This window comes from Acomys russatus, chromosome 18, assembly GCF_903995435.1.
Source record: "Acomys russatus chromosome 18, mAcoRus1.1, whole genome shotgun sequence".
NCBI classification, from domain to species: Eukaryota; Metazoa; Chordata; class Mammalia; order Rodentia; family Muridae; genus Acomys; species Acomys russatus.
This window is the reverse complement of record NC_067154.1, coordinates 38,719,043-38,737,033: the sequence shown is the minus strand read 5'-3', so window position 1 is coordinate 38,737,033 and position 17,991 is coordinate 38,719,043. Positions and strand designations below refer to the sequence as shown.

At 34.4% G+C, this 17,991-nt stretch overlaps 1 protein-coding gene across 2 annotated transcripts in view; it reads left to right on the top strand.

Annotated features, from left to right (window-relative positions):
* The window catches only part of Dach1 (dachshund family transcription factor 1), a 393,427-nt gene extending 378,842 nt beyond the window's left edge, over window positions 1-14,585 (top strand). For both annotated transcript variants that reach the window (XM_051160903.1, XM_051160902.1), the window contains one exon: window positions 14,458-14,585. In XM_051160903.1, the coding sequence (XP_051016860.1) occupies window positions 14,458-14,495 (38 nt within the window). In that variant the 3' untranslated portion in view covers window positions 14,496-14,585. The remainder of the gene's footprint in view (window positions 1-14,457) is intronic.
* Window positions 14,586-17,991: the final 3,406 nt, after the last annotated feature.

Genomic DNA, 17,991 nt, shown 5'->3' with positions numbered 1-17,991 from the left:
GCCCTAGCTGGTCTTGAGCTCTCTAAGTAGACAGGGCTGCTCACAAATTCATTGAGACCCACCTCATCTGCTTCTGGAGTGTGTGATCAGATTTGCCAATTTTTAAATTGGGGTGTGTGTGTGTGTGTGTGTGTGTTGTTGTTGTTGTTGCTGCTGCTGCTGCTGCTGCTGCTGCTGCTGTTTATTTCTCACTACTGAGTTTTTTTGGTCTGCCAATATTTTTGGATATGCACCTCTGATTAGATGCACGGACTGTAAATATACTCTCCAAAACTTCCCTTTGTCTCTCACCCTGCTGTTTACTTTGTACTGCAGAAGTCTTCTGCTTTGATGCTGTCCAATTTGTCTATGTTTTCTTGCCTGCTCCTTTGGGGTTCAATTGAGGAAGACATTGCTCATGTCTGTATCTCTAGTTACTTTCCTATTTTTTTTTTTCATTATTGCTGCTTTTGAGTCACTGGTTTTCTGTTTGTCTTTAGTAGATTTTTAAGTTGTATTTTGAATGAGAAGCAAGAAAAGGGCCCAATTTCTTTCTTCAAATGAAGCGTTTCAATCCCTTGAACTGTGGCAAACTGCTCCAGTTATACTCCTTGAATCTTGGTTGAAACACTAATTGATATGACTCAGTTTACAGCTAAACTCTGTAGTTGGTTCCAAGTACTGTGTGGATCTGTATTTTAAATTCTTATGCTTCTTTGTTTGTTTTGACAAAATCACACTACTTTAATTTAATTTAATTTACCATCGGTGAGTTCTACAGTGTCAGTGGGACCACACACTTACCCAGAATCATTTTCTTATGAGTGCTTTAGCTCTCCATTGCTCTTCATTATCAATAAGAATTTTAGAATTTATTTCTAAGTTTATTTTATAGTATAAGTGTCTCTAAGTGCTACTGTCTAGAAGTCTGCATATATCTGCATGATTAAGCCAGTTAAACACAAATTACAAATGTATCTCATAAGCGAAAGTTCTACATATTCTACAATAATAGCTCTTAAATATAATGAAGAAAAATGGGAATAGGGCTTCCTCAAGACCCAGCTATCCCACTCCGTGGAATATACCCAGAAAATGCCCTACCACACAATAGGGACATATGCTCAACCATGTTCATAGCTGCTCTATACATAATAGCCAGAACATGGAAACAGCCTAAGTGTCCCTCAGTAGAAGAATGGACTAAGAAACTGTGGTATATTTACACGATGGAATACTACTCAGCTATTAAAAACGAGGAATTCCCGAAATTTGTGGACAAATGGATTGATCTAGAAATTATCATAATGAGTGAGTACACCCAGAAGCAAAAAGAGAAAAACGGTATATACTCACTTATATCAAAACACTAGTCCAAGGGATACGTACCATGAAAATCTTTACTTACCAAGAAAGTGGGTCAGAGGAGAGGATATCCGATTGAGACTTTAGGCAAGAGTAGCATGGAAGAAAGAGGAAATTGTAGGACCCACAGGGTCCTGGAAACCTACAAGAAGAACTTTATGACAGGCAGATCTGGATCCTGGGGTCCTCCTCAAACTAAGGCACCAGCCAAGGAGAATATAGGCAGTAAGCTTCGAACCCCTACCAAGACCTAGCCGACGATCATGATATTCTCCACCGTTGAGTGGAGAGTGAGATCTGACTCTCACACGAACTCTGGTGCCCGTTTTCTGACCATGTCCCCCAGATGGGGAGACCTGGTGGCACTCAGAGGAAGGATAGCTAGTTACCAAGAAGAGACTTGATATTCTGAGAGCGTATATAGGGGGAGGAGGTCTCCCTAGGTCACGGACATAGGGGAGGGGAGAAGGGGAGAAATGGGAGGGAGGGAAGAATGGGAGGAAACAGGGGAAGGGCTAACAATCGAGATGTAATATGAATAAATTAATAAAAAAAATCTAAAAAAAAAAATATAATGAAAACAGAGTTGGTGTTCTCAGGTCCCCCACCAACATGTTTGTCATGTAGCCTGCTTTCCTGGGGCTTCTGTAAACACTGCAGCTATGTAGTGTTGAAAACAGCAGATAACTTGTTCCTTCATGACATGGTCCCATATGACTGTTATACTCTTCTGATCATCCATGAACAGTTTGGGAGAACATAGATTTTAACAATTTCTGATCACAAAAGTATCATATTTATCTTGTGGACATCCTCTTGAGCTTTTATGGTTTGTGTTTAGCAATTTAATGACAGTAAAGTGCTCCAATAAAATCAAGCAATAATTCACAGAAAGAACCTAGTCAAACTTTTATCACTAATTCTTTGTTAAAGCAAATTTACTTCATGAAATTCATATATATCTAATTTTAGGGATGATAAAACCCTATAAAATATACAGTATTTTTCTGAAATATAGAAACATTAATAATTGCAATAAAATTGATATTAGTTAAATTTTATTGATTCAGCTGTAAATCTCAATATACTTTAGGAGCGGAATGAACAATAAGTAAAATATAAGATAAAAAGATGAAATATGTCTTATTAGGTTTTACCATATAAATTATGGATAACTTAAAATTTTCAAAATAGCCTGTATCATAAATAAATTTGTATCTATATTTAAAGGCTAGTATACTGTATAGAGCCTGAATATATTCATACTTGAATTTTTCCCATAGAATTCTTTTTTCATTTTCTTGACTATGAGCACTCTCTTGTATACTACTCCTAGCAAATATCTGAAAACTAAAATATATAAAGAAAATTTAAAATTGAGACATTATAACGCTTTAAATGATGTTCGATTGTGGCATTGGTTTTTTTTTGTTTGTTTTTTGTTTTTTGTTTTTTTTTTTAAATAATGAATTCTTTGTACCAAGGCTTCTGAATAGATTTTGTACTTTCAGGGTACAAACAAATTGGCTCATTCTGCATATGTGACAGGTAGTCACTTAAGATCTGGAAGTCTATGTCTGAGAAGCTGGAGGTACTACCAATATAATTTGTATGACTTTTGAGTAAAACCACATAGGTGCATATCATGCCGTATTCTTATTAGGGTAATTATTGCTATGATGAAACAGCATTAGCAAAATAAAGTTGGGAGAAATGGATTTATTTTGTTTACACTTCCATATCATTGGTCATCATCCAAAGAAGCCAGAACAGGTACCCAAACAGGTTGGGAATCTGGAGGCAGGAGCTGCTGCAGAGGCCATCAAGAAGTGCTGATTACTGACTTCCTCTTTATAGTTTGCTCAGCCTGCTTTCTAATAGGGCCCAGGGCCAACAGCCCAGGGCCGGCAACACTCTCAATGGCAAGATCTTCTGGGGCTTTTTCTCCATCTAAGGGGTTTTCTCCTCTTAGATGACTCTAACTTATGTCAAATATGCATAGATACTCTCCAGCACATGGTTCCTTCTAAGGGTGGCACTAGACAGTTTTTAAAAATACCAGTCCCCTTTGTTTTTCTTAAACCTCATACAGTATATTAAATCCTAAATAACATTATATAGGAGAGTAAAGATAAAGAAATAAAAATATAATCAATTCAAAACAAAGTAATGAATAAACTGGGATTATGTATTTAAAATTCAACTGGCACATTATAGTGCAGGGCTTAGGCGATGAAAATGACAGTCAGTGACTGTTAGTCAGACCTTTGTAGCTTGAGAAAGAGATGTAAATTAGAGTAGACAATGAGCTTGCTTCTGTTTGAAGTGATCTAACAACAACACGCAGATGGTGTTGCCAGTAAGCAACTTGCAATGGCGTGGGGCCAAGGCTTAAATGCGTGGTCCAGAGAAAAATCAGGACTTTTGGCATCCTTGAAGCTAGGGACATTTTACCTTGAAAACAGACTGTTTCTGAAAACTCTGGATCATTTCAAGCCATTCCCTAACTACCATTCCCTCTAAGGGAAAAATCCATGTAGTAATGCAACCCTAGAGCACTACTATTCAAATGACTACGAATCTATATATTTCGCAACATTTCACACCATCTTTATTTGGAACAAATGACCTACCAATTTTGAAAACATGGTGCAAACTATTTTTCCATGGCACTTAAAAGGGGTGGAATGAAATTTGCTAATGAAAGCGAAGTTAATAAAGCTGAGACCAGACATTTTACGCTGTTAGTTTATGTATATGAAAGTAGGATATTAGGTGATAAAAATACATAGTCATATGTTAGAGAATTCATATTTGACTTACGTATTTTGCAAGTGTTGATTCTGCAAATTTGAGCTATGACAAACTGTCAATTCAACTCTTGCATTAAGAGACATGTATTTTTCATGATACTGTCTACATGGCACTATCTTGGATATCAGTCGTTTCAAGTAATCAAAGCGCACTGAATAGAGTCATAAACAAAAGCAGCAATAATTTATTCTCATTGTAAGCTTTTCCATTTGATGCATAGATATTCTTTGTGATATTTGAACAGGGTTATGTATTCTTTTTTTGATGAAAGGAAAGTAAAAGTTATACTTCTTTAAACTTGGTAAAGAAATAACACTCCCATAACAGTGTTCTGAATTATCAAAACAAAATGTACCTTTCGCCAAAAGAAGCACTTTTACTCAGTGTTTATGCTTCTTAATATGCGAAGCAATGAGTAAAAGACTCAACAAATGTCAGTGTAAGGCTATACCACTTTGTAAGTTTTCAAATGAGCCCTGAAATAGTAAAAACCAAGCAAAAACTCGACCTGTAAAAAGTGCCTGATAAAACTGTGAAAAAGCCCTAATATATTCTGGGAAAAGATAAGAAATTGGGCAAGTTGTATCTCATCATTTTTGTAAGTGTGCTAAATACATGGAGAAATAGATATGTCTTATTAAAATGGAGGTTTGATAATCAAGATTTTAAGGTAAAATCATCATTTTTATTGATTATCTTGTAAAAAGTCTATGTGCAATGGTAAATGATCTCAAAAAGCCTGGGATAGAGTCTCTATGGTCAGAAAGTGGTTTTGACATAATGTGCACAAGTTCCTTGGGTTCACGTGCCTCCTATACTCTCACCTTCATTTGGGATCTAATGATCACACAGTGACATAAGTTAATTTTATGCATGTCACAATTATTAGTGATGAGAAAATGAGGCAATACCAACAGTAACCACAACCACAGGTTATAAATTTTAATGGAAATCGTGGAGTATGCTACTGTGACCCTGGGCAGAATTTCAGAGTGGGCATGGAATAAACATAAATCATCATTTATCTTCCTACTAAATATATGCACATTTATTATCAGATGCTTTCAATGTTTCATTGTAAACTCTGTTTATTTCTTAAGACTATAAAGAAATTTGGCAATCCAGTGGAATTTAATATGTGCTGAAGACAAACTGGAACTGACTCAGATTAAAAGTCTAAAGTGCTCTGACGTTTTCTGAATTTCTTCATTCCTAGAGACAGAGACAATTTATAAAATGCAAAGCTGTCCATTAGCAATGCATATTTCTGTGATAGCACATTTGTACTCTTTTCCTTGTTCTCCACTCTAGAAAGCATTTAGTGTCTTACATTTGTTATTATTTATGGCCAGTTTGTTGATATTTTCATGATTAATTCCTAAAACATGGAGTCTTTTCCATTAGAAAATGCGCGGTATGATAAACATTTTAAAAGTTGCAAGACATCAGATTTCACCAAACTCAGTCTCAGCTATCTGCCCTTAATTCAGCCTTTGAGGGACAGTTAATAACTTGTCATGTTTTTTGTTCAATCTAGTGTCCTTTAAATGGTTTTAATAGACGGGTTTCTGCTTTCTTTCTTGCTTATTCATTGTTCACTAGCCCTTGTACCATACCTAAACTTAATTGATGTCGGCATTGTCTCTTGAGGTAAAGTCAGATTTTTAAGAAGCACTATGAATTTAAATTCACCCATGGCTATAAGCCATTTGGTAACAAAAAATATTTTCCTTATATGGGGACTTCCTTTATTTTTCTCAGGACCCATTCACATTTTTACTCAGACAGTACAAAGTAAATGTTACAATAAAATGCTATACAGCATCCTGGGACAGTTAGGTAATCTGTTATGGTGAAAAGTTGTCTGATACACTCACTACTGTCCTGAGGCAGCTTCGGTCTGGTAATTACACTTTGAAATGATACTTTATTTCTAAGAAATAGTGAAATACCATCATCATAAGGAAACACTTTACATAAAACCTATTTTCATTCTGAGCAGATCAAATAACTCTAAGATAATGCAAGTAAAGTTAATTCTGCAAAATAAGCAAAATGTTTGTATGCATGTTTAAGTGTGCACATATTTGTATGCATACATGTGTATATGAGTGTGTGCATGTATGTACGTATGTATGGTTAAAATATATTAAGTATAAATATACACATTTTTACTTAGAATAATTTCATCTCATCAATCCTCAGAATTTTTTATTTTGTTTTGTTTTGTCATACTCAAGGATATATTCTTTTGTAAGGCAAGAAATTTGACCCTGCAAGCATCTAATATGAATTACAACATGGAATTTAAGTTTGTAATTTTACTTGGTTTGGTGTTGAGCTTTCAGTCTCTTCTGTGTCCTAGAGCAAAGTAAATTGAGTTATACTGAGAGCAATATAATTCATAGGAAGTGATTTTCCCCTATAACACTGAACATGAATTTTGTTATTGTTTTTTCAACGTTTCTTTTTAAATAAAAGAAGGACTAACAGGCTGCAACAACTTTCCTCAAAGCTTAAAGACTTGATGCCCTCACAGTTTCCGTGTGCAGCAATTAGGGAATACCTATCTGAATTTTACTTTTCAGTTTTTCTGAGGCTATAGGAATGTCTCAGAATAAGCTCCCTTCTTTGCTGTCTATGATGAGGTTTCACTGCCAAGCTGAGAATGTGCTATAGGTTTGCCTCACCCCTATAGAGTTCTATAAGTGTAGGCCCCTGTTCTATCTAAAATGCTTGGTGGTTATATCAGGTAATGCATTAAAAAAAAAAGCTGTTGCCCACAAAAATGCTTTTTTCTCAAAATCGTATTTATTAGAGAAATCTTTCACTAAAGGTTGCTCATCACCATCATCTTAGCCCTAGACCAGCATTTCAGTTGAGTTCTGTGTAAATATGTTAAGAAACCTTTGGAAGCTCGGAACTGTATTCACTCACAATTACCTCTTTAAACAAATATAACCTTTACAAAAATTACCAAATTAGACATGCAAAGAAAATAGAAAATGCTAAACATCTAAAATGATGATTTGTTTCTTTCTTACAAACAGGAGAAAATCACAAGACTCTGACAGGAGTTGCCCTTCTAATTACCACCTTTGGTGATGCCCCCACCCACCCAGAAATAACACATGAATGTATTCTGAAAACACAATTTATTCGCAGGAATTTGCCTGTCTTTCATAGTTCTGAGAGAACAAAAAGACTTGATTTAAAAGGTCCCTGCTTCCCTTCTCTGTGCTTTCTTATTGTAGAAAATAACCACATTTCTTATGTGCTTTGTCTTAATTACGCATTGCCGAGTCATCACCCTGTTTTGGATGGGCCCGACATGATTATTCTTACCCTTCCCCGTGTCTTCGTAGTCTTAGTTTTCTGGGAAAAGAATGAAAGAACAGACAGCAATAAGAAATTTCATTGTGTTTCCCTTTGCTAGAGGTGGGAGGTCTCACCTCCAATCAAGACAAGGTAACCTATGTGCATAATACCCCATTCTGACTTGCTGGTACATTAACCATCCTGATGGGTTCTAGTTTCTGACTAATGAATGCTTAATTAGAATGTTCAAAAACACACAAATACTTTATCAGAGCTGACCTATCAGCACTATGCCTTTTCTCTATTTATAGAAGAAAGAAAACTTTAAATAACTGTCTTTTTTGTTGTTGTTTTTTGTTTTTGTCTGTTTGTAATAAACATTTTAAAGGTATTCAAATATTTGTTTCAAACATAGTGAATCAGAGGAGATTTTTTAAACATCAAATACAGATGCAGTCCTAACTACGGAAACAGTTATAGAGCCACAAAGACTTCATAAGTGTTACAGTTGTAAGTTTATTATTACAAGATGATAGAACAATGGAGCAGAATCTAGCATATGTCAACATTCTAACACCTGAACTGGGTTCATACAAAGAATTCTATTAAGAAAATCACTAACCAAGTATTTTTTTTATAATACCTAAATTATATGTAAACTTGAAACATGCCTATGTGAGAACAGGGCAATCATTCTTGCTAAAACACTTTTTCAGAGAGCCTCCTTTAAATAGTAAAACATATACATGCAAATAGATAAATCATCATGATCATCATCAACACCTTCACCATTCGTGCTTCATCATAGTATTATGGCTTTAAGAACATCTAAGATCACATAGAATTACAGAGAGTCTTCCCTATTTTATAAATATTTTTAAGATTTTGTAAAGTTGGATTATCTTTCCTTTGTAAATAAACTCCCATTGGCCCACAGGGAGTGTCAACATGTCTGATAATGAGCTTTCTCCCTAAGACAAGGTCACTTACAGAAGGAACTGTAATACCAGGACTTTGTGTGACCATGTTGGGAAGGTATGTTGCCCTGGGCTGGAGTTCAGTAAATAATTTCAGGTTCTCTGTGTCTAACCATCTTCATGTGCAGACATTAAAATGCTTTCCTTACACATTCTTCAGTTGAGCTTTTGTTGCTCCTGTATCTCTTGAGTTTCCCATGTAGAGTAGAGGTTGAGATCAGATCAATCTGCCGCATGAGGATCACTAGGTCTGGTTCCACCCACTTCAGGGAATCAAGTTGTCAATATTTTCACTGCTCCTTGCTGTTTATCCTTATCTAGAGTCCTTTTATAGCAATTATAGTTTCCTCTTCACTCTCTTTGCCTAAAGGTCATTTTCTTATCAGTCTATAAACTACAGCTTTTAATAGCCTTCTGTAACCAAGCCTGGGTCTACTCATGCATTTTCTTCTTTAAAAGTATTTGAATACCTTTTGTGATGGTAAATTTTATTCTCGCTTTGACCACCATCAAGAGCTACATTTGAGGTTCTAGGAGTTAGTTCCACAGTAGAGTGTATTTGAAAGACTTTTTACTGTGAGAAATATAACCCTCTGTTTCCTGTTAGATAGACAAATAGTAGATAAAGTAAGCAAGATCTTGCCTTTAATACCCCAAACACCCTAAAAATAAATAATAAAATAGTTTTTCTCATGCATGCATGCTTTCTTACTAATATTACAGTAATAAAATAATATTTTTATTTCAACTGAGTGTACCATATTAGTCTGTTAGGTAACATGTTGCCTATTTCTTGTACTGGTTTATTGAAATTACAAGTACAGAATGTCCTACAGTTGTGCCTTAGTCAATACCTGCTTGCTCATTCGTGTGAAAAGAACACAAACAAGACTGAGGATCAGTTCTTCTCAAGTGAGATCCAGCTCTTTGGGCTTCTGATTCTTCAGCCATAAGCTTAAATTAAAATTGAGAAAGTAGTTGCAACATTGTTCAGTTTTTACTTTTTAATTATGTTTGAACATAACCTCAGATACATTAGTGCTCAAACATCTGGAAATTGCTTGCACTGCTGCTATCTGAATTTCATGAGAAGAAATTATGTTTACTCAGGATCCTCCTATAAACTGGTTTGTGCTCAACATTGGTCTCTCTTAAAATATTTCTCATGTTCAATGTAGACTTTGTGTCTCTGCTTCTTTGCTTTAGCAGTAGCAGAATGTTCTTACTCTAAATATAAAATTATAAAAAAGCAAGAAACAATATTTTCTTTAATTAGCCTCTTCCTTTGGGGGTTTCAGAAGAGGGGTTATGACTTGACAAAGATCCTTCCCATCTGTTCCTGTTTGTTTCCTTTTATTTTGACTTCCTTTCGTTGTCTTATCAAATATCACATGAATCATTAACATTTGTTTTCATCGCTTGTTTTGATTTCCTTTGCTTCACATGATTAAGACATTATGTTGAAACAAGGTTCAGGCTAACATATTTTATATTAACCTCATATTCTTTAGACAAATATTAAACTTTCTGGATACATGATTTTATACGTTTGCTTTCTTCTGTGTTAATATTTTCCTCCTCTCTAGGGTAGTAAAGCACGCATGCATACAATTGTTTTGTGAAAGCTGCAGTCTTCATTATATTACAGGTGTCTGATATGGGTTTTGAATACATATGTATCATTTTAATAGAGCTACTTCCTCACAGGGTATACAGTTTTTATACAAAAGATAAGTAAGAGATCCTTTTAGATATTTGTCAGGTATTTCTATTCATAACTAAAATGTACATGCATTCCTATGTTTTACGGTATTTTTTTTTTAACAATACTCTCCTGTACCCAATGGTGAATAAGATTCTTGTAACACCTGATAAAGCAATTTGAAATTGTTGTCATTGCACATAACCTTGTTATAAAATTATGGTAAATGATGTGATTTATAGAATAATACCTCACTAACTTTATAAAACTTATTTTTATTTAATAGTGTGATTTTTACATGTGGAATAAGAAAGGCAGTTTTCATTAGACATTATAAATGGCTTCAAATAATAATATACACCAAAACTTAGGCTCCAAAACTAAACTTATTTTGCCAGTATAAAACAAAGGAAGAAATGTTGTGACAGATTCCATTTTCTTCACATCTTTTTCATAAAACTTAATATTATATAAAATCCAAAAAATTAATTTTGTCTTATTTCATTATCTTCAGCAGTAGTGTTAAACTTTGAGAACATGCTGGATTCAGTGTTACATTGTTAAGACATGTGCCTAGCATTTCAAAGCCCCGAGTTCAATTTTCAGGACAAAAATAAACAAACCAATAAAAGAGCAAGACCTTAATTAAGTTCACTTTTATGAACATACTTAAATTATTTCTTCATTTTGTTATCTGTAGATTTAAATCTGCATAATTATAAGCAGCATACAACAATCAACACCTGTGATAGACTTTTCAATGATCAAGATACTTTCTTGTATACCAAATTATGGCTGCAAGTATTAAATCACAATGAACTTTGAAACTATTAGGAATTTGTAGTTTAAATAGTTTCACTAAACCCCTACTCCCAAATGCTTTTAATTAGAACAGACTTTTTAATTAAGTACTCCCATGCACAAAGTTTAGCCTGATGATTTTCCTGTCATATCAACATCCCATACAAAAGCAAATAATCATTGTGTCAAAGGAAAACTGGAGCTTTTTTTTTTTTATTATTGAAACTAGAATGTCAGAACTCGAGTTTTGATTACAAGCTATTTAGACTAAAGGGAAAGCCTTGCTCTTGGAGCAGAGCAAAAGGGATGAACCATGAGCAGGGAGTACAAATCAGAGACTCTGACTTTCCTCCAGTGTTTAGTTAAGAAAATGATGCATAATGTAGTGGACCCAGCACGTGTTTTCCCATTATTGTCAGACCACTGCACTTCCATTCGTTGTTCTGTGAAAATCTGTGAGACTCTAAGATTTTTCAAGTATTCAAATTCTTATTTTGTAAACAACAAAAATAACTATATACTTTTAGTTACAGGAAATGTAAACAACAATTTAGAATTGTATTTGTCCATACATACAACGCAGTTTTGTATTTTTACAATGTATATTTTTCATAGTCATCTTTACTCCTGCCCTAACTCATCACGAATTCACTCCCACATCTCTGACCCTAACTAAATTCCTATCTTCTTCCACATTTTCTAATAGCTCCCAGGACTGTTTGTGCTTCCGGTATGTATTCTCACGCGTGTGGTATTATCCACTAGAGCATAGCCCACCTAGCAAAGGCAATTCCTTTAACAGAAACCTGAATCTCCCTTCCACCAGAAACCGTCAACTGTTGGTAGCTGCTAGTGGAGTAAGAGGCTTGTGATATCCTTCCTACTATCATGGCTCAATCTTATGCTGCTTTTTGTGCAACCAACCACAGCTGCTATGAGTTCATCAGCTGAGAGGTGCTATCATGTTCGGAGGACACAGTGATCCTCCAGTGCCCACTAATCTTTGGCTCTTACAATTGTTCTGCTTGATCTTCCAGAATGGCCCTTTAATCTTACAGGGGTGGGTGGAGGGTGATGGAAATGGCCCACTTTTGGCTGAGCATCACAGATATTCTCTTCACGTTCACCAGTTGTAAGTTTTGGTATTAAACACTATCCATTGTAACAAGTAACTGATGACATTTGAAAGCATCACTAGTCTATGGATGTAGAGATATGAGTTTGGAGGACAGTTTGATGCTATCTCAACTTGGCAAAATAATAGAAGTAAGTCTGTCCTTGGGGCCTATAAGCCACAAGGGCTTGACCAGTTTTACATTATCGATATGCCATTCCTCCTATGGTGCTGGCTATGTGATACTTGTTGAAGATTATCTAGGCAGAGGGTATGAATGAAATATGGTTCACAAGGGCAATCCAAAAACTGGAGAGATGACTCAGTGATTAAGAGCACTTCCTGTTCTTCCATAGGACATAAGATTGGTTCCTAGCACTTAAGTTGGGCAGCTAATAACCTTCTATAACTACAAATCCAAGATATCCGATGATCTTTTATGGACTCACTTACACATGCCACACATACAAACACATGCCACACATAAAAATACATGCAAAAAAGTAGTTAATAGTATGGTTGTGTTTTAAAACTTAAACTTTATAACATCCTGATTATTTTTTTAAACACATATTGTTTCTTCAAAAGTGTAACATTTGTGCTAGCAAGATGACTTGGTGTATAAGGGTGATTTCCTGATGATCTCAATTCATTTTTCTTAACACAGATGATGGAAGATAAAAACGGACTGCTGCAAGTTGTCCACTGACGGACCCCACCACATACACACATGAATGGTGGAATGCACACACAAACTTGCATGCATATATACACACATTCATACAGTAAATAAGTATTTTTAAGAAGTGTAACCTTTCCACATCAAAACAGTTAAGACAAGCACTGTGATAGTCCTTCTGATCCTAACATTGGCAAGAACAGAGATTTGGCTGTTTCTTTTATGGGACTTACCAGTTTGGAGGTTCAAATCCATCTTTAGGGTGCATGGACTGGCATACAAAAGTCAGACACCTTTAAAATCACGAATTTGTGGCTGGAGAGATGGCTCAGTGGTTGAGAGCACTGACTGCTCTTCCAAAAGTCCTGAGTTTGATTTCCAACAACCACATGGCGGCTCAAAGCCATCTATAATGTCATCTAATGCTCACTGTATACATAATAAATAAATAAATAAATCTTTTTTTTTAAAAAATCATACATTTTAAATTTAAAGGAAAAGAAGGGTAAATTGAAGGGAAACTTCCAGAAAGCATAGGCTGAGTGTGTCTAGACTAAATAGAGCCTGATGTGCTGTAGAGTGGGATGGTCAAGATCATGATGCTTCATGCCAATATGGAAGTAATATTCTACATCTGCAAATCATGCTACTGCAGAACATGGCAGCAATGTGGGATTGGGCCAAATCATTGTTCGTATGAAGCAAAATATGCTTTACCACCGACATAAGTTTTGTACTAATTACTATAGATACCTGCTGTAGTATAAAGTGAGATGTGTAAGTACTTTTCTGTTTTCTGAATCTATTCTAGTCTGTTTCTACTTCCTTTTAGGTTTATTGTGGAAACCACCAAAACGTTGCAAACAATTAAATAATACTTATTTTTCAAACTTTGAAAAATATTTTTTGACCATTCTACCCTCTCCCTTAGCTGTGAAAATTTAAAATTTTGCCATAATTTACATACATTTGAAGGTTAGGACAAAAAGAGAGGGGACAGGTTAGATTGCTATATAGCTGATAAATGAACTTTTGGTTTTTGTGTTTTGCACTGGATAATTAATTTCTGTTTCTTATTTATGAGTCATTCAAATAGCTTATATATTATGTCCAAGATTTCACTATTTTTTTTTCCACAAAATTTTGTTTTAATCATGGGTAATATGTTCATATCTTAACATTTATTTGTTCAGTTCATCTCACTATAGTGAAGAAAAGCTCTACTTTACTGGTGGTTTTCCAGTAAACAGTAACACATGTGCATAATAGTTACATCACAGCGTATTTAGCAACACTGCTAGAGAGTGAGCAGAGGTTTGGGCTTTCGTGATGGCGCTACACCTGAGTGCATTCACAGGAAATTTGTTTCTGCAAGCTTGGTGGAAGTAATTGTCATTCACCAGAAAGTCACTAGCTTTGCATATCAGTAATTCACACACACATATTCTTATCTATTTTCTGAGTGGTCTGGAACTGATATCATTGTAGCAAATATATATTTATGAGAACTAAGAACTTTGAATCCTCCTTGATGCTATGAACTCATGTAATTATGAAGTTAGTTTTGAGAATATGTAAAATATTGTTACATACTAAGCAGGAGAAAGTAATATTAAAAACAAGAATTCCATACCAAATTTCATGTTTCTTATATCAACATTTGCCCCTCAAATACTATACTATTAATTATTTTTATTTTTTGTTTTAGATGGAAGACTGTATTTGAAAACTACCGTCATGTACTGAGTCTTTCCTGTTGAAGAAATCCATCATCTGCCCTAGAACTCCGGAGTTGGACATTCACCATCGGAAAGTTCAGGAAAAAACAAAACAAAACCAATAAAGTCCATAGAAAGGAACTTCTTCAATTCTGTGTGTTAAAGTTCTTTAACATTTAAGTATTCCACAAAAGCAGAAAAGTTTCCTCCATTGGTTTTTCACCTGTGGTTCATACCAGAGACTGAGAAGGTTTATAAATGTATACCTATCAAACTTCTTACAATTAATATCGCACCTGTGCTGCTGGACACTCGTGTACAGAGTTCACACAGGTCTGAGGACCACCTAGCTTTGGTTTGTTTTCTTTTTGTTCTTCTTAAAGGAAGGAACCATTGTTCCTCTTCTGAACATTCTGTAACCGAGAACACCAAGAGACTTTGTAGCAGTGTTCACCCAGACTTACAGAATTGTGTCCCACAGAAACCAGCAAGAAGATGTGGGGATGAACTTTTAAGGGGCATAAAGGATTCTGGAGGGGAAAATGCGAGTATTCTGTTACGTTCAATTTTAAACTCTGTAATTGCAGGTTTTCTCCTGAAGACTTTTTTCATATACTTTCGAAACGACCAACAAATAGACGTTAACAACTCAATGAAATTACATTTTGCATATCTGAAAAAAGAAGCATTGAATATAAGCCAAAAGGTTTCACTGATGGTCTCTTTTTCTTAAAGATAAAGTATATATAAATATATATATAAATATAACATGTTTTCATTCCAAACTGGTAGTGGTATATAGGATTAAAAATAATAATGTTGCTTCTTATTCAAATTGTTGGTCACATGTACAGTATATAAACATAAAACTCACAGGAAGGTATTATGTATGCAGTAGTACACTAGAGTTTAGGCAATGAAAATTTTAGAAAATATGTTTTGTCACCCTGTTGGTCAGAAAGATGTCTTTCTGGTTTTAACGCATGCAGGCATGTAAATATTTGTCTGGAGTCACAGTATTAATGAATGAGATCTTATGCATCTGGTGACGTCAGAACTCTGTGTCAGCCACTTTTATTTGTATATTGATCCCTAGTGAGTGCCCCAGACCGCACTACAGAGGATGAATTGTGGCTGACCAGTAAATCAAAACACCAGAGATATTTTTATATGTTAATGTCATATTATGTTAATGTTGCTGAAAAACAAAACTTAACAAGTCCTTGGTGTATTGGTCCAATACCATATAGCCCTGAGTGATGAGGTTAAACTGTGCTGTGCTTCCCACCTGGTTCAGAGGGAAGAGTGGCTACTTGTTATTTTCACTGTCTTTTTGAAAGTTACAGTATGTGTTTTCACATTTGTGCATATAACTGGAAGTAAAGCTGCAAACAGTGCTTATTACATGCATAAGTTACCTTTGCTTTTACACATCAGAAGTAACCCTTCTAAAGACTAACATGAAACAGTGAAGTTGCTATTCACTTTATGATTTTCTGATATCTTAAAATTCTGTGATTATAACAGCTTTACTGCCATAAGACAGCAAAGTAGCAAATCTAAAGAAGCTAGCCTCAGTGTTTAAAGATAGTTCTGATTGGGTTATCTCTATTTGATTATGAAAAAAAAAAAATCCTGTTATGGAAACTGTGCCACTTAGCTCCTGTACGTTTTAGGTCTTCCTTGCAGTTCTAAAACATAACTAATTCTTGGCTGTAACTTCCTATTAACAGGATAAGTCTGTTTTTAATACAACAAAGGGTTATATGTACAGTTCTTTTAGCTTGCATTAAAATGGAGTAACTTTAATTTAAAATATTGTTAATAACTGCTTTGTAGAAACTTGGTTTTCTGAGCATAATTATTTCATGATCATGTTTTGTTGTTTAAGCAAAAGAGATTCTACTTCTGCTTACATGTGTTTTTTTTTTTGTTTGTTTGTTTGTTTTTCTCTACACACAATCTTTAAAGGATTACAACACTTTAAATCTGATGGACTTGTGGCAAACTTTGGAGTCATACATTTTTTTAACAGACTTTTTTTTTTTTTTTTTAAGACTACAGCTTACATAGGTAGGAGAGTTGGCCATAGTGCTGCTCCTAGCATAGAGTCACCTATTAAGTGGGGTAAATAGTTTTAAAATATACATGTGAAAGACCTCTGAGAATGCTTCAGTGTTTGGTTCAACATAAAAGGAAATGGTAGGAGGATTGAAGACAAAAGCTGTCCACTATATGTTAAGAGATTCCTATTAACATGTTGTAAATATTACAATTCACAAAATGTTATTGTACGTTTGTAACTTAATTTCCCCTCTTTTTACTTAAGCAGGTTTGTTTAGAAATTTGTGTTTTGGTGTAAGCAAGTAAAACTGTGCCCATTTTATGGTTTCCATGCTTTTGTATCTTACAAATACTGATGTCTAGTTGTTCTATATTAAAACCATATTTGCGCTCTATGCAAGCCCTTGGAACAGAACATACTCATCTTCATGTAGGACCTATGAAAATTGTCTATTTTTATCTATATATTTAAAGTTTTCTAAAAATGATAAAAGGTTATTACGAATTTTGTTGTACAAAATCTGTACAAAAATCTGTTTTTACATCATAATGCAAGAATTGGAAATTTTTCTATGGTAGCCTAGTTATTTGAGCCTGGTTTCAATGTGAGAACCACGTTTACTGTTATTGTATTTAATTTTCTTTTTCTTTTCAACAATCTCCTAATAAAAATGTCTGAAATCGCCTTGTGACTTTATTTACCGTTGGTCTTTTTTATAGTTTCTGAGATGCATTACATTGAAGGAGTGTTTACTTTCTAATGGGAGGCATCTAAAAACAACATAAGTCAGCTCTTTGCAATGCTCAGGGAGCAATGCTCAATGATTTTATTTAACATGCAACTGCTTCTATCTCTAATATGAATTACTGTGGTGAAAAACATCATAAAAGCACACTCTGTAGTTATTGTTTAACAAGCAGATTTTCCATATTTTGTTTCTTGCCAGCTAAGCAATCTGCCCACATATACATGATTTATTTATGTACATTTCTCAGTTTATGAAGCTGTTATTTGTACCTTTTTCCTTTATCTTTTTATATTCCCATGATTCTTATTTCACAAAGCTTTGTGCTGAATAATGTAAAGCAGACATGTTGATGGAACAAAATATATAATTCCCATATCTGTAAGATTGTGGATTTGTAACTCTAGCCCCATGGTTTTCTTTCAACTATATCATCCAAAAAGTACCATTAATAACTTCAAATTACAATATACTTTAACAATATATAAACACTTTAATTAATTTATAATACAACATTTGAAAATATATTGGGTTGTTATTTCTATTTATAAGATAATAGAAATTTTGATTTTCTTTCTTAGTCAAAATGAATGACCAATGAATTCATTAAACAGATTATTAATAAATAATCATTTTTAAATAAAAATAGAGGTTTCTGTTGACATTGCTAATAGATTCTGCCTTCTGTCTTTATGTATTTATGCCAGTAAGACT